At 40.7% G+C, this 25520-nt stretch overlaps 1 protein-coding gene across 7 annotated transcripts in view; it reads left to right on the top strand.

Annotated features, from left to right (window-relative positions):
- PPP2R5C (protein phosphatase 2 regulatory subunit B'gamma) overlaps positions 1–25520 on the top strand; it is a 117489-nt gene that overhangs the window by 71290 nt on the left and 20679 nt on the right. For 4 of the 7 annotated variants that reach the window (XM_084838640.1, XM_084838624.1, XM_084838648.1 and 1 more), the window contains 6 exons: positions 8121–8320; positions 10981–11091; positions 12578–12670; positions 12758–12888; positions 19467–19526; positions 19857–19965. In XM_084838640.1, coding sequence (XP_084694766.1) covers positions 8121–8320; positions 10981–11091; positions 12578–12670; positions 12758–12888; positions 19467–19526; positions 19857–19965 — 704 coding nt within the window. The remainder of the gene's footprint in view (positions 1–8120; positions 8321–10980; positions 11092–12577; positions 12671–12757; positions 12889–19466; positions 19527–19856; positions 19966–25520) is intronic. The other 3 variants (XM_084838655.1, XM_084838631.1, XM_084838664.1) reach the window with 1 other exon arrangement.

The raw sequence follows: 25520 nt of genomic DNA, 5'->3' as shown, positions 1-25520 counted from the left end.
AAATTCAAGTACATGTTGGTAACTTAGTGAATTTTTTTAAAGAACTAGAAATGGGCTGCAACAGGGGACCTTTGGGGAAGCGTTTGCAATTTAGTGGGCTGTATGTTTTTCACCCCTGATCAACTTTTCTTTCTGTCTCTGTCTTTTCCTTCAAATCAAAACCCACTCTTTATGAAGCCTATTGTTGAACTCTCATTAGTCTTCATCCCTAACTGAAAGGCTAAGTATATGTAACTGCGTTTTCTTGTAAGTTCCTTGGGGCAGGGAGCCTCCTCTTTTTTTCTTTTTTTCTTTTTTTTTTGCTTATCTCATCCTTGTAAAGCCCCATATACAGTGAAGGTCCTATATAAGTAAATAATTAATATTTTATACTTAAGATTTTGTGTGCATTTTCAGTAATGTATGCCAGTAGAAAGAAGACAAACTTCATTGAGAGCACCAAATGCAAGTGTATGTGTGTGTATGAGTAACGACTGATAATAAAAGCCATATTTTATAGGTCTTTGGACTCCCAATGAAATGTGGTTGTTGTTTCAGGAAAGGCAAAAGGAAGACGTTTTAGCTTATAGAATTATTACCGCTCGATAGTTATTTGTTTAGTTGGCATTTTAAAGGGGTTAGACAAATTCACGGACATTGAATTTTTTCCAGGGTTTTGTTCCCACACCAGTGGGAGCTCTCCTGAGCAAAGTTCTGTTCAGGACACTCCAGCCAGCAGAAGGAAGAGGAGATGACTTTTGTTGGTTTCCCCCTTCTACTGCAGCCCCCTTTGTCACTTCCCACACTGTTCTGGAGGATACCCCAACCTTCCAGAGCAGAGTTTTGGAGTGCATAGGGTATTACAGGGTGAGGGAGAAATTGGCGAAAATCTCTTCCTCCCCCATTCTGGCAATATAAATGCTCCCCTGGATTAGAAGTCTTCTCTAGAAGAACCTTTCATATGCAGTAGGCAATCCTAGTTCCAACCTGTAAACGCTTAACAGAGGTTATTAGCCATGATAGTTAAATGGAACCTCCTTCATATTCAGAATGAAACATACCTCTGAAATAACAGTGCTGGAGGAAAAAGGGACATCTATTACCATCATGTTCTGCTTATGATCTCTGAGACCTCTGGCTGCCCACTGTTTGAAGCAAAATGCAGGGCTAGGTGGATTTTGGTCTGATCCAGCAAGGTAGTTCATATCATAAGAGTAGAGGTAGGCAGAAGATAGACTGGGATCAACTGGTAGATCCTTTGGTGGTTAGCAGTAGATTGACAAGAGTTTCTGACTCCCTGTTTAACAATTGACACAACTGAAAGACTTATTAAAAATAAATTAGACTGCTGAAATTAAGATAGCTTGAGGGAAAACGAGTTGCGGATTTTGTTTGAAGGGACTATGAGCTCACTTCTGATATTGAAAACAAATTTCTGGAAGACACCCTGTTCTTTAATTCTAAGAGTGGTGTCTGTCCCCTGAGCCACTATATGGCATTTGGCTCTAGTTGGTAGACCTGCAGGTCCTCATAAAAAAAAAGTAGATCTTACAAACCTGAAATCTGCCCACTGCTATTTTTAGGTGTACGAGACTTTTACACTATTCTATTACCTGTAGAAATCTAAGTGTAGTGAGCTATTTTGAGATAGAGACTCTGCTGCATTATTTGGTATTTAATTGTAAGCTGGACTGTAAGAAAGGTGTTATAATTAAGTAGTTATAAGCATGAACAGGGGGTCCAACTGGAGAGGATCTGTCTATGGCTAGAGGAATCATTGGACACGGCATAGAAATCCTCAAGTTTGATGACTTTCAATATTGATTCTACAAGTGTTAGCTTAGAGAAAAACTGTAACCACAAAGGGACCTTGATCCTTTGGGAGCATTCTCCATTCCCTCTCTGAATTTTCAGCTTTCATTGATGGGACAAAAAGTCTCTCTAATCTTTATACTTATGGGGATGTAAGGAATAACTTGGAGGCATCCAGTTGTCCAGTAAGAAGTAAGCCTGCTTCTGGTATTCCAGCCAGCAAATACCAGGCACTGGGATGATTAATAAGGCATTGCTGGCAAGCACAGTAGAAATAGAATAAAAATAACAATAATCTCCTGGACACTTGGCACTTAGGTTTAATTTTATTAATATTAGTAATACATTTAAACATATTAAACAAGCTGACCCTAGGATGACTTCAGCATGATGCCCAAGACTTCATGCTTGTCCACCAAATGAATAAACTACTGGACTTGGGAGTCAGTAACTCATACAGAATAGCACACCTGCCTGTGAGACACATATACCCACAGTTTGGTGTAAGGCTGTGCCATGTATGGGAGCTGGTTCAAGAACCACAATGGATGCTTTAGCAGGGTGTGAATAGAGATGTGAATGCCCGGAAAAATTCGGGGGGGGGGGGGCTATTTTTTTTTCCTGAGGACCGTTTTTGCTTTTTGTTCTGAAAAATTGGAATCCAACTTTGGATTATGAAATATTTTCTTTTAGAATTTAAGACAAAGTATTCATATATTGTTACCCAGCCTTTACTCCCCCCAGAATGACTTTTAAAAACTATGTAATAAGAACACTTTTATAGAAAGACTAGAGATGTAAAATGTCTGGAAATAATGAAGCCATGGGGGAAAATATTTTTTTAATCCTCTCTGTAAGATTCGCAACATAGTTCTTTCATTCCTTATTAAAAGTATATTTTAATGAGAGACATTTATGCTCAGTTTCCCAACATGTGAGTAGAGTCACCATAGTGCATTCTTAAATGTGCATTCTTGGCAGCTTGGGTTTCGTTCTGTAGTGTCCTGTGCTGTAGCAGTCATTTAATGTAATTCTAATCTATTCAGACAATAATTACAAATGTACTGAGTTTACTTTTAAAAGTTTTAAAATATAATGATAATTTTACCAGCAAACTAAATCATACATAAAATAACTTTAGGAACAGAAAGGCTACTTTATGTTCCTAAAGCAGCCCTCTGAAACCTGGTACCCTCTGGGTGTTTTGGACTACAGTGTCCAGCATTCTTGACCACTTGCCATAATGCCTGAGGCTGATGGATGTTGAAGTCCAAAATATCTGGAGGGCACCAGGTTGGGGAAGGCTGTCTTAAAGCAAGAAAGTGACAGATGTAAGGAGCACTAAAAAAAAAAAGTATTCCTTTTTCCCAAAATCTCCATTTTTTTTCCAGGAGGGAAATGGAAAAAAGCTGGGGGGAGGGGTTCATGGCATCAATTTCTGGAGGTTTTACACCTCTAGGTGTGGAGCTCTAATTGGGTATATAAGGCAGTGGATCTGTCTGGGCAAAAAAGGCAGCAATGTGGTTCAAGCGGAAGGGAAAGAGAGGAACTTTGTTCCTGGGAAGAGGGGCTAGTCACCAGAGTAGGAGAGGGAGAATGATAGAATCATAGAATAGTAGAGTTGGAAGGGGCCTACAAGGCCATCGAGTCCAACCCCCTGCTCAGTGCAGGAATCCAAGTCAGAGCATCCCTGACAAATGGCTGTCCAGCCTCGTCTTGAAGGCCTCCAGTGTGGGAGAGCCCACCACCTCCCCAGGTAATTGGTTCCATTCTTGTCTTGCTCTTACAGTCAGGAAGTTTTTCCTGATGTTCAGCCAGAATCTGGCTTCCTGTCACTTGAGCCCATTATTCCGTGTCCTGCACTCTGGGATGATCAAGAAGAGATCCTGGCCTTCCTCTCTGTGACAACCTTTCCAGTACTTGAAGAGTGCTATCATATCTCCCCTCAGTCTTCTCTTCTCAAGGCTAAACATGCCCAGTTCTATGAAGCCCTCTCTTCATAGGGCTTTGTTTCCAGTCCCCTGATCATCTTTGTTGCCCTCCTCTGAACGTTTTCCAGTTTGTCTGCATCCTTCTTAAAGTGTGGTGCCCAGAACTGGACACAGTACTCCAAGGGGAAGGATAATGAGGAATGGGAAGGATAGGGGAAGGATAATGAGGAATGGACTTGAGAGGGGAAGGATAATGAGGAATGGACTTGAGAGTTGAGCGAACCCCAGAAAATTGAGTCTGTCCAAGCTGAGTCCCACACTGAAAGAATGTGCTGAGTACCTGAACTCAAGGGCAGGTATAGACTTCAAAACAAAGAATATTAAAGTATCAGTGGCTTCAGGCTGGACTCAGGATGGGGTAGAACAAAGGGGTCAGTAGCTTAACTCCGGGAATGACAGTGAACCTCAAGGAGATTCTTGGCTACTTGATTTAAACACCCCATCTGGGAGCCAGGCAGAGGTATCCAGAACAAAACATTATCACAAGGGGTACCCACTGTAGTGCTTTAACCAGCTGATTTATCTTGGCATGGGGATGATTCGGGATTGGGCCATATTTCCCACCAAGACACTCTGTTGGCCAACTTAAAGGTAGCTTCATAGATTGGCTGGGGTGGTGACTTGGTAGTCATATAGGCATTTGCTTGTATCTGAAGTTCCCATGGGAGCAACGCTCTTTAATTTAAACAATAGAGGCCATGCATAGATAATTAGGTAATACCCACCCCCACCCTGCTACCATCCAAGGCTCTTGTTCTTGACAGCTTCAAGCATCTGTCTAGCTCTTGCTGCCTTTCTCGGTGGATATTTTAGCTTAGGTGCCAGGGTTTGCCAACCAAAAACCAAATACAAACTACATATGTTCATAAAGAGCACCCTTCTTCAAGAATATCGGAAGATTATTGACAGTCTCCAGCTACCAATATTAAATGACGTAACCTACTTGGAGCAGAACAGGTTAAGCTCGAGACATCCAGCCATTTCTACCGCTAAAGCTCTTCTAGAAGATGATTTCAATATCCACAACATGTGGAAACAACATTGGCTAGGAAACTGCCCTCCATAATGCCGAAGCTTGCCCTGCATCTTGGAAAAACCACCTGGATTTGATCAGCCCCGTGCGATGTGGACAAACTTGAACCAATTTCGCACAGGTCATGGTAGATGTGCAGATGCCCTTTATAAATGGGGCAAAACAACATCATCAAATTGTGATTGTGGGGCTGAAAAACAAACTTTCCAACATATAGTGACAGAGTGTCAAAACCGAGCCTACAATGGAGACTTTGCTGATTTCCTGGTTATGACAACTGAAGTAAAAAACTATATCTGTAACCTAGACATACGTTTGTAATATTCCTGTCTATATTTTATGTTTTACATTTCATATTTATTATGCTCTATGTTTTTATTGTAATGCGATGTAAATGTGTCATACGATAAATAAAATAATGTCCTCTCCAAGGTAAAGATTATGTCCTGAGTTTTGACTTACATGTTGAAACATCCAATTTTAAGATTTTTCCAGTCATCAGGGTGTATTGGGGCATTTGTTGTTGTTTAGTCGTTCAGTCGTGTCCGACTCTTCGTAACCCCATGGACCATAGCACACCAGGCATTCCTGTCCTGCACTCTCTCCCAGAGCGTGCTCAAGTCCATATTCATTGCATCGGTGATGCTATCTAGCCATCTCATCCTCTGCCATCCCCTTCTCCTTTTGCCTTCAATCTTTCCCAACATCAGGGTCTTTTCCAGAGAGTTTTCTCTTCGCATTAGGTGGCCAAAATATTTGAGCTTCAGTATCTGTCCTTCCAATGAGCAGTCCGGGTTGATTTCCTTTAGGATTGACTGATTTGACCTCCTTGCAGTCCAGGGGACTTGTAAGAGTCTTCTCCAGCACCACAGTTCAAAAGCATCAATTCTTCGGCGCTCAGCCTTTCATATAGTCCAGCTCTCACAGCCGTACGTTGCTACTGGGGAAACCATAGCTTTGATTATACGAACCTTTGTCGGCGAGGTGATGTCTCTGCTTCTTACTATGCTGTCTAGGTTTGCCATAGCTTTCCTTCTCAGGAGCAAGCGTCTTTTAATTTCATGGCTGCAGTCACTGTCTGCGGTGATCTTGGAGCCCAAGAAAATAAAATCTGTCACTGCTTCCATTTCTTCCCCTTCTATATGCCAGGAAGCGATGGGGCCAGATGCCATGATTTTAGTTTTTTTAATGTTGAGTTTCAAACCAGCTTTTGCACTCTCCACTTTCACCCTCAACAAGAGGCTCTTTCGCTTTCTGCCATTAGGGTGGTATCATCTGCGTATCTGAGGTTGTTGATCATTCTCCCGGCAATCTTAATTCCAACCTGTGATTCATCCAACCCAGCGTTTCTCATGATGTACTCTGCATATAAATTAAATAAGCAGGGTGACAATATGCAGCCTTGTCATACTCCTTTCCCAATTTTGAACCAATCGGTTGTTCCATGTCCGGTTCTTACTGTTCCTTCTTGACCCTCGTACAAGTTTCTCAGGAGACAGGTAAGGTGGTCTGGTACTCCCATCTCTTTAAGAATTTGCCACAGTTTGTTGTGATCCACACAATCAAAGGCTTTAGCGTAGTCAATGAAGCAGAAATAGACATTTTTCTGGAATTCTCTTGCTTTCTCCACGATCCAGCGACTGTTGGCGATTTGATCTCTAGTTCCTCTGCTTCTTCGAAACCCAGCTTGTACTTCCGGTAGTTCTCGGCTCACATACTGCTGAAGCTTAGCTTGTAGGATTTTGAGCATCACCTTGCTGGCATGTGAAATGAGCACAATTGTACGGTAGTTTGAACACTCTTTGGCATTGCCCTTCTTTGGAATTGGAATGTAAACTGAACTTTTCCAGTCTTGTGGCCATTGTTGAGTGTTCCAAATTTGTTGGCATATTGAGTGCAGCACTTTAACAGCACCATCTTTTAGGATCTTAAATAGCTCAGCTGGAATACTGTCATCTCCGCTAGCTTTTTTGTCAGTAATTCTTCCTAAGGTCCACTTGACTTCACTCTCTAAGATATCCGGCTCAAGTTCAGTGAGCACGCTATCATGGTTATCAGGGACATTAAGATCTGTCCTGTGTAGTTTTTCTGTGTATTCTTTCCACCTCTTCTTAATTGCATCTGCTTCTGTTAGGTCTCTGCCTTCTTTGTCCTTTATCATGCCCGTCTTTGCACAAAACGTTTCCTTGAGATCTCCGATTTTCTTGAAGAGATCTCTAGTCTTTCCCATTCTATTGTTTTCCTCGATTTCTTTGCATTGTTCATTTAAGAAGGCCTTCCTGTCTCTCCTTGCTATTCTCTGGAACTCTGCATTCAGTTGGATATATCTTCCCCTTTCTCCCTTGCTTTTCGCTTCCCTTCTTTCCTCAGCTTCTTGTAAAGTCTCCTCAGACAGCCACTTGGCTTTCTTACATTTCTTTTTCTTTGGGATGGATTTCGTTGCTGCCTCCTGAACAATGTTACGGACCTCCGTCCATAGTTCCTCAGGCACTCTGTCTATCAGGTCTAATCCCTTAAATCTATTTGTCACCTCTACTGTATATTCATAAGGGATATGATTTAGGTCATACCTGAATGGTTTAGTGGTTTTCCCTGCGTTCTTCAATTTAAGCCAATTTTTTGCGATAAGAAGCTCATGATGTGAGCCACAGTCAGCTCCAGGTCTTGTTTTTACTGACTGCATAGAGCTTCTCCATCTTTGGCTGCAAAGGACATAATCAATCTGATTTCAATATTGACCATCTGGTGATGTCCATATGTAGAGTCGCCTCTTGTGCTGTTGGAAAAGCGTGTTTGCTATGATCAGCATGTTCTCTTGGCAAAACTCTATCAGCCATTGTCCTGCTTCATTTTGTACACCAAGGCCATGCTTGCCTGTTATTCTGGTTATTTCTTGACTTCCTACTTTAATATTGGGGCATAGGTGTACCAAATTTAAACTTTCTAGGTCATGTGGATGTACCCTAACCATTTTGAACCACCACAGGATCTAATGTCATCTGTGTTATCCATATATCTCCTATGCAAGACAATGCATTTCTGAACTACATACTTTCATATCCATCATTAATTCTTACTGAGAAACAAAGGACATATGTACAGTATGTGGATATACACATGGGGAGGGGTGGCAGGTTATAAAGACAGATTATAGATGAGCTATGGCACAAAACTTTAACAGGTAGATCAGCATCTCTTCTTTGGGAAAGCTTGTTGCAGCTTTCTACAATACTGCAACTTTTCCAAACCTAAAGATAGTATGTAGATATGTTATAACAATAACAGAGTATTTTCTCTCTTTACAGATGTTCCCCCTGCAGAGCAAGAAAAGCTTTTTATTCAGAAGTTGCGACAATGTTGCGTCCTTTTTGACTTCGTTTCTGATCCACTAAGTGACCTAAAGTGGAAGGAAGTAAAGCGAGCAGCTTTAAGTGAAATGGTAGAGTACATCACACATAATCGGAATGTGATTACTGAGCCCATATACCCAGAAGTAGTACATATGGTAAGTTTTTTAAATGGTAATATTCTTTAAAATCCTTTTTTGCTTTCAGTAAACTCTTCTTAATGGAAACTATCAAAGTTCTTGATACTATCTAAAAGATTCCCTTCACACTTCTGTCTCATATGCTATAGGACATTTCCTTTTTTAGAGCATTCTGTACTATCAGGCTTGTATTTCATAACTAACATGTAATAACACCCTACTCTAAACATCATCATGAAGCATGTGATCTACATCGGGTGTCTGACTTATTCCTTCAAAGCCTACTTATATTTTTAGTAGAATCCTTGTGGTCCACCATTGTATTGTAAATGTACAGAGAATCAGTGGTTGACACATTTTGGCATGGCTTACTAGCAAAACTCATTACTAGTGATGGCACTGATCCTGTCATTCCCTGAATACTGTGGTATGTGCAAAGAACTCAGGGAAGGAAGGGTTTTCTGCAAAATAAACGGGATAAACACCTTCAACATTTCACTGCCCAAAGGTTCTCCATAAAAGCACTATCTCAAAACCACTAGGGTGGGAGAAGCTGAGTTCTCAGTAGAGAACTCTCTTAAGTTTGATACCCCTACAGAGAAGGACTTGTCCTACATGGGCATCCTGTTCTCATGTGCTCACCCACTACACTTCAGAGGGACATGCAAAAAGCACCTCTGAAGATGATGCAAGTGTCTAGGGAATGTATATGGGAGGACATGATCGTTGAAAGACCTTGGTCTCAGATTGTTGAGAGGCTTAAAGCAGTGGCGGAGAACTGCTGGCCTGTGGGCCTAATGCAGTCCATGGAGGTTCTTCCAGCCCACCGAACCTTCGGCTCTCTCCACAGACCCTGCCCCCTGGCCTGGAGGCAATCAGGGAAGGAGTTGCAGAGAGGAATCGGAAATAACTAGATACCCCAAAGTGTTTCACCCACCCTCTGTCATCCCTAATGAGGATAGATGCAGGGCAGGAAAATCCGGTCCCTGGCCAAAGCAGTGGTTGGAGAAGCCTCAGCCAGGGAGCAATGATGTTAGCTGAGTCCAGTCATGCATTGCCCCCATGGGGATGCTTGAGAAGGCAGCGACTCAACTGGCACTGGGAAGAATGGCCCTCATGGGCTGCTGATTCCATTCGCACACCACGTGTAGCCCTGATGGGAATGACATGCACTACACAAAGCTGGGGGCTCAGCCAGTGCTGGGAGGAACAACTGATCCTGAGTTTCTGAACATTCAGAATCAGCACCCCATAAGAGCACGTTACAGTAATCTTACCTGGATATCAGAGCCAGATCTCACGATGATATTGCTGTGGCTAGATTTCTTCTATCTAGGAAAGAGTGCAGCTAAAGTATCAGCCAAATCTGGTAGAAAGCATGTCTGCCCACTGCCACAACCCAGACATGCTGCATCCAAGGGCACCCCCACATTGCAAATACGTCTTTAAGGGAGAGTGCAACTCCATCCAGCACAGGCAATACTTCTACATCCAGACCAACCATATTTTCAACCAAGAGCACTTCTGTCTTGTCTGGATTAAGCTTCAGGTTGTTCAGCCCCATCAAGTCCATCACTGTTCTCATACCCTGCTTCTCGACTTCCACTGTAGCTCTGTTCAGGTGTTCTAAATCTGCGTGAAGTAAAACGTGTGAGCAGGGGAAATGCTCTAGCCCTGCCTGCCACTCCCCGCACGCATCTATTGCGTTGTACTTATGGAAAGCGACTTTCTGAAGAGGAGAGCCTCCTGTATCCACCATGGAGGCTCTCCTTGCAATTGAGAGCACTGAAAAATCAGGGTTCTCAATCATATGGAGAGCCTCCACAGATACAGCATACTGTCCTCTTCGGCAAGTCACCCACCACAGGTACAGGGCGATGGAAATGCACAAGGAGGGGAGAGCCCTTCCCTTCCTCGCGTGTTTACACTACACAGATTCAGAATGCCTGAATAGGGCTTGCCTCCTTAGCACTGAAAAGTGAGATCTGGATGGTGTCAACATATTGATAACACTACAGCCCCAATCTCACTAATTTTTATAAAAATCTTGTAAGGTGGGCCAGTGTTATCTCCCTGTTACAGATTAGTGCTGAAGCTAAGACTGGCCTACCTTATGCTAGCCAGTGAGGTCATGCCTCAGCTGAGATTTAAACTAGGTACTTCCCAGGTCATAGTGCAGTTTTACCATTACATTACATTACACAAGCTCCTTGACACCATCTGTGATTCTTAAGACTGTTCTGGTTAGCACAAGAGCAGTTCTCAATAATAGCCTTGATATTGAAGAGAGTGCTAGTGTACAAGAAGATTTCAAAGAAACAGTTACCACATATTTGGTGATGGTTTCCTTAGAATTTAACCCCCATGATAAATTATTCTTTCCCTCTGGTTTATTGGAATGTGTCCTTATGTGAACCAAACTCCATTGGTTTCTTCACACACTGTTCACATGTTTATTGTAAAGAAAATATTATTGGGAGTGGGGGTGAAAGAGCAATAAACTGAAACATGGAGGAAAATATTCTTCAAATCGAATCTTGTTCAATATTAATTAGAGTAAATACGTTTCTGCTCTGTATTTTCATTTGCTTGCGTGCCTTTGTAATGTTTTAATGCAAATAGGTGTCTTTTAAAATTGAGTTATTTTTGTACCTGCACTTAGCCAAGTGTGATTTTAGTTTGCAGTTAACATGTTTCGCACACTACCACCTTCATCCAATCCAACGGGAGCAGAATTTGACCCAGAGGAGGATGAGCCAACCTTAGAAGCCGCCTGGCCTCACTTACAGGTACTATAAACATAATTTCTTCATCTCTCTTCTGAATAAACAAAGAGTGACTAAATTACTGCAAAATTAAAAATGGCAAACTTAAATATGAACATATAGCACACTAGTTTGCTGTTTAAATATCTGACGGAGGACTCATCATCGAAGTCTGCTGTTTGCAAGTCTAAATGTTAATGCATTGTAGCTCTGCTATACCAATATAGACTTAATATTTTAATAATAGAAAAATGTTAATGAGTTTATATCAATTGCTGTTGGCCTTTTTGGTCCTAATAGGGTTATAGCTTTGAGACATAACCTCTTTAAGGCACATGATGCCCACTGTTCTGTAAACAGAAAATCTAAATGTAGTATACACACAATATTAAGCTGGTTTAACTAAAGTAGTATAGTGTGGGATCAGGGGTAGGTGTCATAAGACCTGTGGGCTGCAGATGGCCTGCCAAGGCATGCACCAGTCACTGACCCATACCAATATTGATATAGTATCAAATAGGGGGCAGTGCACCTATAGGTGCCCAAATCTATTAAGAGATCAGGACTGAAATTGCGCATTTTGTGTCCCGTCCCCCCGGGTCCCATGAATTCTTCTCTTAAACCTTAAATACAGTGAAGGGATACATCAGCAGCAACCTGAACAGTGATTAATGCTAAAAGGGGTTCTCTTAACCTATATTGGAAATAAAAACCCTAGTGTAGTGGAGAACCTGGTTAGCATTAGCCATGGTTAAGGCAGAGGGAGGAAATTAACTTCAGAGAGGGAGCATGCATTTTTGCATCTAGTTCCTGATCTCTCAACTACAATTAAGAGAATAGGTTATTGATCCAGTTCACATCATTGCCAGCGCCCACCAGGGCTGGCTTAAGCCCTGGTGGGTTGCACGTGAGCCAGTGGCAATTTTGAATATTCAAGACATGGCAGGTGGTCACTGTGGTTTATCATGACCCTTAAAACAGCCCATGGGTTGTGGGTTGCTTGTTAATCACTCCAACAACCCACCTTTGTCAGTTTCGGATGTCACAATAAGCTGCAGTGACTGCCTGCTGTGGCTTGAATATTCACAATGGCTGCCGGCACCCACCACAACCCACTGTGGGCTGCAGTGAGTGTGTGAACCAAGTCATTGTGTCTACATCGGTCCAGAATTTGGAACATTTTGAAACTAAAGTGATTATAAGAAACCTACTGTGTTTGGAAATAGATTGCACAACCTACTAGGAGCATCTTCTGCTGAAGTCCCATTGAAGGAAATAGGAGCTGCACAACACCAATTTGTATCAGAGGAGCTCGTGGGTAGTTTGTGCTTACAGAAGAGTTTAGAGGAACACACACAGTTAGGAAGCTGAAGCAGTTAATGCTGTACACGATATCATCTTGAAGTGCTTTGAGGATGTTTTAAGACTGAGTACTATTAACAGCTTTTCAAAATTTACATTTGCATTTCTGTTGTAAAACTAATTTTTATTTTTTGTGGATCTTTTTCAGCTTGTTTATGAATTTTTCTTAAGGTTTTTAGAATCTCCAGATTTCCAACCTAATATAGCTAAGAAATATATTGATCAGAAGTTTGTATTGCAGGTGAGGTTAAAAAATGAATATATCTTCAAACTTTAAATCCAGATTAATCTGAAATGGATTAAACAAGTAAATGTGCATCTCTTGCAGCTTTTAGAGCTTTTTGACAGTGAAGATCCTCGTGAAAGAGATTTTCTTAAGACTACTCTGCACAGAATATATGGAAAATTCTTAGGCCTAAGAGCTTACATCAGGAAGCAAATTAACAATATATTTTATAGGTATGTCTTTATTCTGGGGTGATGCATATGAACTGGGTAAAGTATTTTAGCAATGTTACAACTTTTAAGGTACAAAACCAAATGTTGTTGACAGAGTTTCATTAATGCTGCATGTAAGTTTTATGATGACTTCTGCATCATTTTAATTAAGCTCCTCTAGTAAAACTGAACTAGAGGGATAAAATAACATGTTAAAAGTTCTGAACACAAAATTAGGGTTCATTAAGATTCTGCTTTTGGACACCTTTTGTCCTATATTCATTAATGTGCTTTTCATTTCCAAAGGGCTGTTGAAGGCCCTTGATTTCCTAAAAGTTGGAGTTCCAGCTACTACATTTAGCCATAACAACTTACCCCAGTCCTGTCAGACCATATTCTGGCATGTGGCTTCATAAAATTGTTACATTATTTTTTTCCTGCGTACAGCAGGCATATGTATACCACTTGTGATAGAGTGCTTTGGAAATAGGCATGTATTGGCATATGGCACTGACTTTATTACGTTTCCATACATTCAGCAGGGCACAGCCTTTCAGCATGACACGTAAATGTTCTTAAATCATGTGCTTGCTTTTTTTCCCCCCACCCCCTTCAAGTGATACTAAGCTTCAAGGTATATTAAGCTATAGTATACTGCCTGCTTTTTACCTAATTTTTCTACACGTTTTCATTTGTACAGTTTTCCCAAAAGGGAACATGTGGTAGTGCCCCTTAAGAATATAATGCCAAATGTGTTGCAGTTTTTTGCCAGTTCATTCGTCAAAGATAATAGCACCAGCTGTAGAGGGAGCTTATCTTCTGTACAAATGGTAATAAATACTCATTTAGGGGGGGAAATGCGACATTGCCTAAAAATAGCAAGTAAGCATCATCTGTCTGCCTTGAAGCCATTTTTGACTATGCACAGCTAACACCAATATTTTAGATGAGTATATTTTTTTTCCCTCAGGATAAGGGTTTCCATAGGAATAAGGGATATGGATTGGACAGGAAGGCTTTGTTTTAAAACTGGAATGCACAATGTATTGGCATTAGTATCCTTGTCTGAACAGAATCAGACCAAAATATTATAGAATTTAATTATGATATGTCATCATGGACAAGTGATGTCCCCTAATTCTGCCGAATCTTATTGGAAGTTTCAGGTTTTATTTTAACTGAAAGGTTTCCAGCCCTTGTTATCAAGATGCTTGAAAAGTCTTTTTTGTTTTGTGGCGGGGAGCTATGAAGACTCAAACAAAAGTTAAACCTTGAAGTGAAAATGTCTTGTGAGGATACTACATACTTGGGGCTGCCATTCTGTAGCTACTTGCAGGTTGTTATAAAGAACTGTCAGCTTTAACCCTAGTGAGTATTATTCATGAAATCCCCAAGAAAAAGCTAACAGCATCTTCAGTGGTTGAAAAACCCTTCAAAATGATTTAAACTAAGTTTTTACCGGGGGACAGGAAAATCCATACAGTGAAAGGTATATTAGGTCTTTACCCTCAGGGTTTCAAAGGTAATAATTGGCACCTTAAGTTAGGATCAGAAGAAGATTGGAAGCCAGTACAGAGAGGAAGGAGCAAGAGTAATATGCTACCCTCAGTTTGCCGTCTTTAAAAGATGGGCTCCAGAATTCTGCACGAGCTAAAGTTTCTGACCCATCCTCAAAGACAGCCCATACAAAGTAGTAGTCAGTAGGGAGTTACCGAAGCCATAGTAGCAGTGGAGGCTGGTGGCTCCAGAGGAGCAGTGATTCCATTCTGGGTTTTAGTTAGAATCATCTAGAGCTGTAAAGGTGCTGTCCAAGGCACTGAACCCATTTTGCAGACAGAGTGCAGCACCTTGGATAGCAGCCTTAGAGCTCTGCCTGGTCCTAACTAAAACCCAGAATGGAATCACCACCCTGCCGAAACTGGAGCCACTAGCCTCTGTAAGGCTGCAATGTTTAGATAGAAAGACTCCGAGCTTTCCCCAGCCACCATAGGATTGGGCTGTAAGGCTGCAATTTTACACACACTTACCTGGGAGTAAGTCCTGTTGAAATCAGTGGGGTTCACTTCAGAGTAAACATGTATAGGATTGCAATGTAAGTGGCCACAAGGAGTTGTTGTTTTCAAGAAGCACGCAACCAGGTACAAATTCAATGAGGCATGTAAACACTGTTGGCTCCAAATTACCTGCTACAACAAAATACAAATGTTATATTGTGAACTTTTCCCAACTGGCAAATTGGGGCAAGGCCCTTTATTCCGTAATCTTATTAGTTTGTTTTATGTTTGTTTATCTGGGTTTACTGGTTGTGTGTGTTTTTTCTTTTCATTTTGTGTCATTTTTCACACATTGGGTGTCCAGCAAAAAAGCAGCTGAGAAATGTATGCATTTTTTTAAAGTTTTGAAAATCTACTATATTATTTATTGGCAGTAGAATTGCTAAATTTAGTCTATAAACATACTGTTGTTGTTCATTCGGTCAGTCGCTTCTGGCTCTTCGTGACTTCATGGACCAGCCCACGCCAGAGCTTCCTGTCAGCTGTTGCCACCCCCAGCTCCCCCAAGGACGAGTCCGTCACCTCCAGAATATCATCCATCCATCTTGCCCTTGGTCGGCCCCTCGTCCTTTTGCCTTCCACTTTCCCTAGCATCAGCATCTTCTCCAGAGTATCCTGTCTTTGCATTATGTGGCCAAAGTACTTCAGTTTTGCCTTTAAAATCATTCCCTCAAGTGAGCAGTCTGGCTTTATTTCCTGGAGTATGGACTGGTTTGATCTTCTTGCAGTCCAAGGCACTCTCAGAATTTTCCTCCAGCACCACAGTTCAAAAGCATCTATCTTCCTTCGCTCAGCCTTCCTTATGGTCCAGCTCTCACAGCCATAGGTTACTACGGGGAATACCATTGCTTTCACTATGCGGACCTTTGTTGTCAGTGTGATGTCTCTGCTCTTCACTGTTTTATTAAGATTTGTAATTGCTGTCCTCCCAAGAAGTAAACATCTTCTGATTTCCTGGCTGCAGTCAGCATCTGCAGTAATCTTTGCACCTAGAACGACAAAGTCTGTCACTGCCTCCACGTTTTCTCCCTCTATTTGCCAGTTATCAATCAAGCTGGTTGCCATAATCTTGGTTTTTTTGAGGTCTAACTGCAACCCAGCTTTTGTACTTTCTTCTTTCACCTTTGTCATAAGGTTCCTCAGCTCCTCCTCGCTTTCAGCCATCAAAGTGGTATCATCTGCATATTGGAGATTGTTAATGTTTCTTCCAGCGATTTTAACTCCAGCCTTGGCTTCATCAAGCCCAGCATGTCGCATGATGTGTTCTGCGTACAGGTTGAATAGGTAGGGTGAGAGTATACAACCCTGCCGTACTCCTTTCCCAATCTTAAACCAGTCCGTTGTTCCGTGGTCTGTTCTTCCCGTTGCTACTTGGTCATTATACAGATTCCTCAGGAGGCAGACAAGATGACTTGGTATCCCCATCCCACCAAGAACTTGCCACAATTTGTTATGATCCACACAGTCAAAGGCTTTAGAATAGTCAATAAAACAGAAATAGATGTTTTTCTGAAACTCCCTGGCTTTCTCCATTATCCAGCGGATATTGGCGATTTGGTCTCTAGTTCCTCTGCCTTTTCTAAACCCAGCTTGTACATCTGGCAGTTCTCGTTCCATGAATTGCTGGAGTCTACCTTGCAAGATCTTGAGCATTACCTTCCTGGCATGTGAAATAAGTGCCACTGTTCGATAGTTTGAACATTCTTTGGTGCTTCCCTTTTTTGGTATGGGGATATAAGTTGACCTTTTCCAATCTGTTGGCCATTCTTGTGTTTTCCAAATTTGCTGGCATATGTCATGCATCACCTTGACAGCATCATCTTGCAACAGTTCAGCTGGGATACCGTCATTTCCTGCTGCCTTGTTATTAGCAATGCTTCTTAAGGCCCATTCAACCTCACTCTTCAGGATGTCTGGCTCTAGCTCGCTGACCACACCATCAAATCTATCCCCGATATAATTATCCTTCCTATACAGATCTTCCGTATATTCTTGCCACCTTTTATTGATCTCTTCTGCTTCTGTTAGGTCCTTGCCATCTTTGTTTTTGATCATACCCATTTTTGCCTGGAATTTACCTCCGATGTTTCTAATTTTCTGGAATAGGACTCTTGTCCTTCCTATTCTATTATCTTCTTCCGCTTCCGCGCATTGCTTGTTTAAAAATAATTCCTTATCTCTTCTGGCTAACCTCTGGAATGTTGCATTTAATTGGGCATATCTCCCCCGATCACTGTTGCCTTTTGCTTTCCTTCTTTCTTGGGCTGCTTCCAGTGTCTCAGCAGACAGCCATCTTGCCTTCTTGGTTTTCTTTTTCCTTGGGACGTTTTTTGTTGCCTCCTCCTGAACAGTGTTGCAAACTTCTGTCCATAGTTCTTCCGGGACCCTATCTACTAAATCTAGTCCCTTCAGTCTATTCTTCATCTCCACTGCATATTCATGAGGAATATGAGTGAGCTCATATCTAACTGATCTGTGGGTCTTCCCTATTCTCTTTATCTGATTCTAAATTGTGCAATAAGAAGTTCGTGATCTGAACCACAATCAGCTCCAAGTCTTGTTTTTACCAACTGCATAGAGGTCTGCCACCTTTGGCTACAAAGGATGTAGTCAATCCGATTTCGGTGTCGACCGTCTGGTGAAGTCCATGTATAAAGTCGTCTCTTAGGTTGTTGGAAGAGAGTGTTTGTTATGCACAGTGAGTTGTCTTGGCAAAATTCTATCAGCCTATGTCCTGCTTCATTTTGTTCTCCCAGACCATGCTTGTCTGTAATTCCAGGTGTTGTTTGACTACCCACCTTAGCATTCCAGTCTCCTGTAATGAAAATAACATCTTTTTTTGGCGTACTGTCCAGTAGGTGCTGCAGATCCTCATAGAACTGATCTACTTCTGCTTCTTCAGCATCTGTGGTTGGAGCGTATATTTGGATCACTGGCTTAAATGGCTTACCCTGAATTCGAATTGAGATCATTCTGTCATTTTTTGGATTGTATCCAAGCACTGTTTTAGCCACTTTATTATTAATTATGAAGGCTACTCCATTTCTTCTGTGGTCCTCTTGTCCACAGTAGTAGATCTGGTGGTCATTTGATGTGAAGTGGCCCATTCCGGTCCATTTCAGTTCACTGACACCCAAAATGTCTATATTTAATCTTGACAACTCCCCAATAACCACATCCAATTTGCCCTGGCTCATAGATCGTACATTCCAGGTTCCTATGGTGTGTTGATGTTTAGAGCATTGGATTCGTCGTTCAGCACCAGCACCATCAGCTGCTAGCCATCCTTTCAGCGTTGAGCTGGCTGCGTCATCACATCTGGGGCTAGTTGAACTTATCCTCTGTTCCTCCCCAGTAGCATTTTGACCATCTTCCAACATGAGAGTCCCATCTTCCAATGGTATACCGACATATATCTGGTTGTACTGATCCATTTAGTTTTCACGGCAAGAATACCGGGGTGGGTTGCCGTTTCCTTCCCCAGGGATCGTATTTAGTCTGACCTCTCTGCCATTACCTTCCTGTTTTGGGTGTCCCTTCACGGTTTAGCTCATGACGTCATTGAGGTGCTGAAGCTCCAGCACCACGACAAGGTAACGATCTCCTTTGCTGAAGATAAACATACTAGAACATGCCATTTGACATTAACTAAGTGCATTCTGGGCTCCCAAATCTGTTTCCATTGATGTATTAACAATGCCAGCCTATAAATGTCTACTCAGAAGTAAATCCCACCGCATTCAGTGGCACTTACTCCCAGATAAACTGATACAGGATTGCAGCCTACATTCTCTTAATAAATTCCATTTTAAGTCTAATTCCATTCTGATAAAAGTTTTCAAAATGCAGCTGCTCTACTAATTGGCTTATAGAATTATTTTATTTCTGTAAGTTTAAATATTTAATGCTACTTGTGGTTTCCTGCCATCTTTCCCAAGCACTGTCTCAGTGCGTAAGGAAGATACGATGCAAGATTGCAGTATCTTAACTTTCATTAATACAAGCTAGGCAATAACCAAATGTAATACCATGGGTAGGATCCAGCAATCTCAGCAGAGCCAGGAGGGGTGGTTCCTCCCACCATGTGCCCTCAAAATCTGCCCTGGAAGATTGTGGAGAGGAGAAGAGAGAGGGAAAATCCTGTTGTGCTAGCGGACTTTTGCTATCACAATTTTGAATTTAACCCCATAACAAAAGTATTTTCCAAATAAACAGGATTACATCTTTTCTGTCGGTATTATGTGCGCTATATCTGCACTCTATATTTTTGTCCTATATAACTTTTAGCAAACCAAAAATGTAAATCTTTACATAAGCTCATACACAAGGTATATGAACAGTACAACAATTATTTCTGTAGCTATCCTAAATGATCAGTCTGAAAACTGGACAAAAATCTCAATTAACTAAGAGAACACACAGATATTTTTTGTTGCAGTTTTAAATAAATGGTAGCTGAACTGTGCCTCTGGTCCAACTTGAACTAAGCAAACAGATACAAATAACTATATTTCCTCACTGCTGATAATGAATTTGCTTTCTCAGGTTTATTTATGAAACAGAACATCACAATGGCATAGCAGAATTACTGGAAATACTGGGAAGGTAAGCTGCTTAATAGTTATGCATCATAATACTACTATTTGCATGTTAAAGCAGAGCGAGTTTCCAAGAGCCTTGATTTGGAAAAAAAAAAATGATTACAGGTTTATACGTATAACTTACCTCATTTCTAATTGGATTTTTTTGCTTTTCCTTTCCTTTTAAGTCAGTTTTTGTACTTGAGTATTTCACAAGTTCAACATAAAACTTGAATAAAAACATAGCTTGACATAAATAGAATAAAAGTGATTTAAAAAAAAAAACATTAAAGTTGAAGATATGTCAAAATGTTACAGCTTTTAAAATTCTAAATCCATGTTTTTTCCCCTTCAGTATAATTAATGGATTTGCCTTACCATTAAAAGAAGAGCACAAAATTTTCCTTCTCAAGGTATTATTACCTTTGCACAAAGTGAAATCACTCAGTGTCTACCATCCACAGGTAAATTATTCTATGTGTGAATTATGTTTTAAGAGCTTTGATTTGATAAGTTACAAAACCATAATTTGAATATTTAAGAAAAGATAACATAAAGTAGATACTACAGAAATTTCATCCTTATTTACAAGATTCATTGTCTAACAATAGGTATAGTGTTTTTGGATATTGGAAACATAATGCTGATTCAAATCAATTACTGTGTGTTTTGGTTGGTTTCAGCGGTGCAGCTAGGACTGGGCCTTAGGGCCAAAGTCCATCCCCCCACAGTCCAGGAGGCCCCGAAATGACCACCCAGATAGGGACAGGTGATGGAGGCAGTGACAAAGCCCTGGCATGAGCACCTGGGCTGATATGGGCATGCCAGGCCCACCAGGGCTAACACTGGTGCCCTCAGCACCCTCCTAATTTTGAAGAACAGTTTATGGTGATGGGGCAGCCAACTGTCCATGGCTACAGATGCTCATTTTAAAAATATTATCCTTTTCTACAACAAAATAGTGCTTATTCCCAAGAAGATGTGTTTAGCATTGGGGTAGCAGAAACAAATTCCCATTTTATTCCTGTAGTCATGGCGGTGATATGATATAGGTGAGTTTAAAATTCTAAACTGCAGATGCTTAGAGTATTATTTGTTTTTAAATACGGGTTGGCAAACACTTTTTACTGTGTTTGTGTGTTTGTTTGTCCTAACATATCAGGAATGTAGAAGCACTTGTAAAGCACAGAATGGCGGTAAGTAGGGGAGAAGAGATATAGGTTAAGTATGTACTTCATAACTGAAGTAATACACATGGCAGTGAGCAGGACTGAGCAGTGAAGTGGCCAAGTTTTCTGATGACACCAAATTATTTAGGGTGATTAAAACAAAAAGGGATTGTGAAGAGCTCCAGAAGGATCTCTCCAAATTGGGAGAATGGGCATCAAAATGGCAAATGCAGTTCAATGTAAGCAAGTGTAAAGTGAAGCATGTTGGGGCAAAAAATTCCAACTTCAAGTATAAGCTAATGGGATCTGAGCTAGTAGTGAAAGACTAAGAAAGAGATCTTGGGGTTGTGGTGGACAGCTCGATGAAAATGTCAACCCAGCATACAGGTGCTGTGAAAAAGGAAAAATTTATGTTAGGCATAATGAGGAAAGAAATTGAGAATAAAACTGCCGATATCATACTGCCCTTGAATAAATCTGTGGTGCGACCACACTTGAAATACTGTGTACAGTTCTGGTCACCACACCGAAAAAAAGATATTGTAGAGTTAGGAAAAAGGCAACTAAAATGATCAAGGGGCTGGAGCAACTCCCTTATGAGGGAAAGTTACAACAGCTGGGATTGTTTAGCGAGAAAAGGTGAGTAAGGGGAGAAATGATAGAGGTGTACAAAATTATGCATGGTGTGGAGAAATTGGATAGGGAGACGTTTTTCTTCCTCTCATAATACTAGAACCTGGGGTCATCCCATGCAGCTGATTGATGGGAGATTCAGGACAGAAAAAAGGAAGTACTTCACACAGTGCATAGTTAAACTACCACAAGACGTAGTAATGGCCACCAATTTGGATGGCTTTAAAAGGGGATTAGACAAATTCATGGAAGATAAGGCTACTAGTCCTGATGGCTATATGCTACCTCCAGTATCAGAGGAAGTGCGCCTATGTATACCAGTTGCTGAGGAACATGGGCAGGAGGGTGCTGCTGCACTCATGTCCTGCTTGTGGGTTTCCTGCGGGCAGCTGGTTGGCCACTGTGCGAACAGAATGCTGGGCTACATGGACCCTTGGTCTGATCCATCATGGCTCTTATGTTCGGTCTAAAGAGCCCCTCGCAGGATCTAAAATTATCTAGTTGCACCACTGGTTGGTTTTTAAAACAATCCAGGCTGTCAAAGTAGCTTAGTTGCATTTCAGCTCAAACTCTGCTTCAGTTACAAAGCTTAATTAATTTCACTGATGCGTCTTTGGGAGCCATGCAGAAGGCCCCCTAAAATAAATGGAGGATTCAGTCACTCTGTTACATTCCCAGGCCTGCTGTATTAGGGCAACCTAGGCATAGAGCAGGGCTTCTACAGTCGTAGACACTATGGAACGTACTCCCTGGTGGAGATCACCAATTTGTTTTTCCTGCCCTCTTTCCTGTTAATATCTGTTTGTAAAAGCTTTTGGGGTGCAAGGATATTCTGAGTGTAGGCTCTGTCACTCTTGAGATTTTCTTTTGGATTTTAATTGGGTGTGAGGGTATCATGGCTCTATTTATTTTATATGTTGAGGGTTTTGTTTTTAATTAAAAGTATTTTTAAAGTGATTGCAAGTTTCCTCAAGCACACAGAGAGACTATGCTTTAAATAAATAGTTGTATGCACACTTCTTGAATATGTATTAAAACACTGCTTTCTGGTGTTCCCTAGGATATCTTGTCCTCCCCCATTATACAGTAAATAACAGGCATAGTATTTTTCCATCTACCAGGAAGTAAGGTGGTGTGTGTCTTCTCTTACACAAACACAAAGAGCCATCTGGAGAAGCTCAATTTTTGTTTGAGCAACATTGTAGATTATTATTGTTACAATTGGGAATACACAGCTGCCTTTGTAGATGAATCCAAGTTCAAATGAACTACACAATAGGCTATAGCACTTCTGGTTTCAGACTATACTTTTTATCACCTATTTTTAGTTTGTCTCTTTCATTTATCCTTTCCAATAAACGCTAATAGGAAAAGAGGGGAAAGAAATTATTCAGTCTTCATTCCAATAGCTAGGGCAGGACTTCATCTAGCAAAATGAGAATTCTTGAATTCCCCTGGTTATTCCTTTATAATCATGTAAAGGAGTTTCCCAGCTCATCCATCATTTCAGATGAGGTGTGCTATAACCACAAACATTTGATGCCTTTCACTTGATCATGCAAAATATACCCACAGTTTTTAGCCATTGGTTGCTTGGCATTTCTGAACATATTTGTGGTGGCTTATACAGAACTATATTGAAACTGAAACCAGCTTTCTGAAAAGTAGACAATGCCTCTTAGGTGGGTTTTTGTACTTGTGCAAACTTTGGGGGTCCCCAAGCCTCTTTCATGGAAGATGCCATTTTGGCTACATTAGGATCTACACTTGGAGAATGAGTTTGCTATTAATATATATGAGTTATTGTAGAATTTAAATATGCGAGTAGCATTTCATCTTTGTGCAAATGAGGAATGTGAAAATAGTTGGCTTCATCAGTGCTATTAAAATATATTCTGTAAAACTTTGCAGGCCTTAGCTGCAAATGAACAAATATTTTAAACTGCTTTTAATTAATATAAGTACTACTTCGTATTGTGTTAAACTACTGCTGTGTCAAAGTCTTGGGGAGCAATTGGTTGGATGTTGTGCACCTCCCTCTCTGCCAACAGAGAAGGAAGTCTGCTGCCAAAGACCTCCCCACTGCAGTGGCAGAAAGCTCTACTGCTATTGCTCTTCCACCTTTACTGCTCTGGCAATAAGGGGTGAAAAGGGGTGTGTTGGAAATGGATAGGGGAAAGCTTTGGCTTCGCTGGATCCAGAGCCATCCCATTCCCCCAACACACATTTGGAAAGGGAAAATGTTCACCAGTCCCGCAGCTGATGTAGTTATATTCCCTCCCATTGAAACCAATGGGAGATAATTTTTTAAAAGGACAACCAAGTACAAAAAAGGAAAAAAAAACAGCTCCCTCAAATTCTGCCTTGGCCAATAGGGCTTAGGAAGTGGCATTTCATCTGACATGCACTCTCTCCACCCCCGCCCCCTCAACAGCTGTAGGATTATTCTATTTAGAGATGTGAAGGCCTGGGGGGAAAACAGAAAAATTCAGGAAAAAAAAAAACAGGTTTTTTTTTTCTTGTTTCTCCCAAGGACCATTTTGTTTTTTCCCAAAACATTGGAAAAATTGGACAGCTTTGGATTATTAAATATTTTCTTTTAGAATTTAAGACAGTATATAAACTGAGTATATGGGTGTGTGTATACTATATACTTACTTGAAGGTCTTCATTATTTGATTATTAACTAGTGATATAATTCTATGTACCTATTGTTTTTGTATAATATAATTATTCTTATGGTCCATTGATTTGTTCTGTTTGTGTTTATATATTGTTACTCAGCCGTTATTCCCCAAAAATGATTTCTAAAAACTGTAATAGGAACACTTTCATAGGAAGACTAGTGAAGTAAAATGCCTGGGAATAATGAAGCCTTGGGGAAAATGCTTTTTTGATCTACTCTGTAATATTCCCAGCATAGTTATTTCTTTATTCCTTATTAAAATTTACTGATATGCATAGGATTGTGCCCTAAATGTCTGTTTAGACAGAAAAAAGTGTGACTGGGGAATTCTGGGAGTTGTAGGACTTTTTTCTGGCTAAACATGCATAGGATTGCACCCTTAGGGATGCTGCAGTGATGTTCTGTTTCCCACCATGTGAGTAAAGTCACCATATCATTAATATGGGGAAAACATGTGTGTTCTTGTTGCCTCAGCTGTCAAACCCTGTAACAGTTGCCAGTAGAATAAAGGTTCTGTCCTAAAAGAAACTCTGTAGCCTGGTTCCTATGACGTAGGCATGGGATTCTCACTACCACTAGAGACCTTTCAAAATGAACAAAAACTAAGATGTTCATTAATGGAAATTATTTACAAAAGTGAATAAAATGTCATTCTTCAAATAATCGGTTGATATTGCTTTAAGGTTCTTAAATTAAATGATGGTTGCTTTCCATTCCTAAGCTGAGTCTTTCCCCGCTAAATAAAATCTCGATAGCTTTTCCTCCAGATCCTATTTCCCTAAGCTCCACTCCACAAATAGGAACAGGTTTAGGAATTCCCTTAAACTTCCTTACAAATAGGAACAGATACACCAGTCTGCCTCCAGTTCTTCCTGCTTCTTTTTGCCTATATTTTGCCTCTTTTTCATCTGATGCTTCAGATGTTTCAGGAACTACTTCCTAGTCGGACATTAAATAGGAACCTAAAATATGTTACGTGTATCTTGGTTTGCTCATAAAATTATTATGTTTGGTATATTACATTTAAAAGTATAGTTTATTCAGACAATAATTATAAATTTACTGAGTTTACTTTTAAAAGTTTTTAAATATAGTGATAATTTTATGAGCAAACCAAGTTATGCATACTATAACTTTAGGAACATAAAGGCTGCTTTATGTTCCTAAAGCAGCCCTTCCCAACCTGGTGCCCTCTGGATGTTTTGGACTACAATGCCTAGCATTCCTGACCATTGGCTATGCTGCCTGAGGCTGATGGGAGGTGAAATCCAAAATATCTAGAGGGTACCAGGTTGGGGAAAGCTGCTGTAAAGTGACTTTAGATCTGTAAAGAGCATTAAAACAAGTATCGCTCATTTTTCAAATTGTCCCCAAATTGCAGTCGTCGTCCCCACCCACTGGGGAAAAAAACCAATTTTTCCCATGCCTTCAAAATTTCTGGATATTTTACATCTCTAGTTCTGCCATGTTTTATTTTAATATGGACTTTGGTTTTATGTGTTATGATGAGGTTGACTATAATGTGAGATAT

Source organism: Heloderma suspectum, chromosome 1 (genome assembly GCF_057233095.1).
Source record: "Heloderma suspectum isolate Gila_16-S chromosome 1, 16-S_ref, whole genome shotgun sequence".
NCBI classification, from domain to species: Eukaryota; Metazoa; Chordata; class Lepidosauria; order Squamata; family Helodermatidae; genus Heloderma; species Heloderma suspectum.
This window is presented reverse-complemented; position numbering and strand designations above follow the sequence as displayed.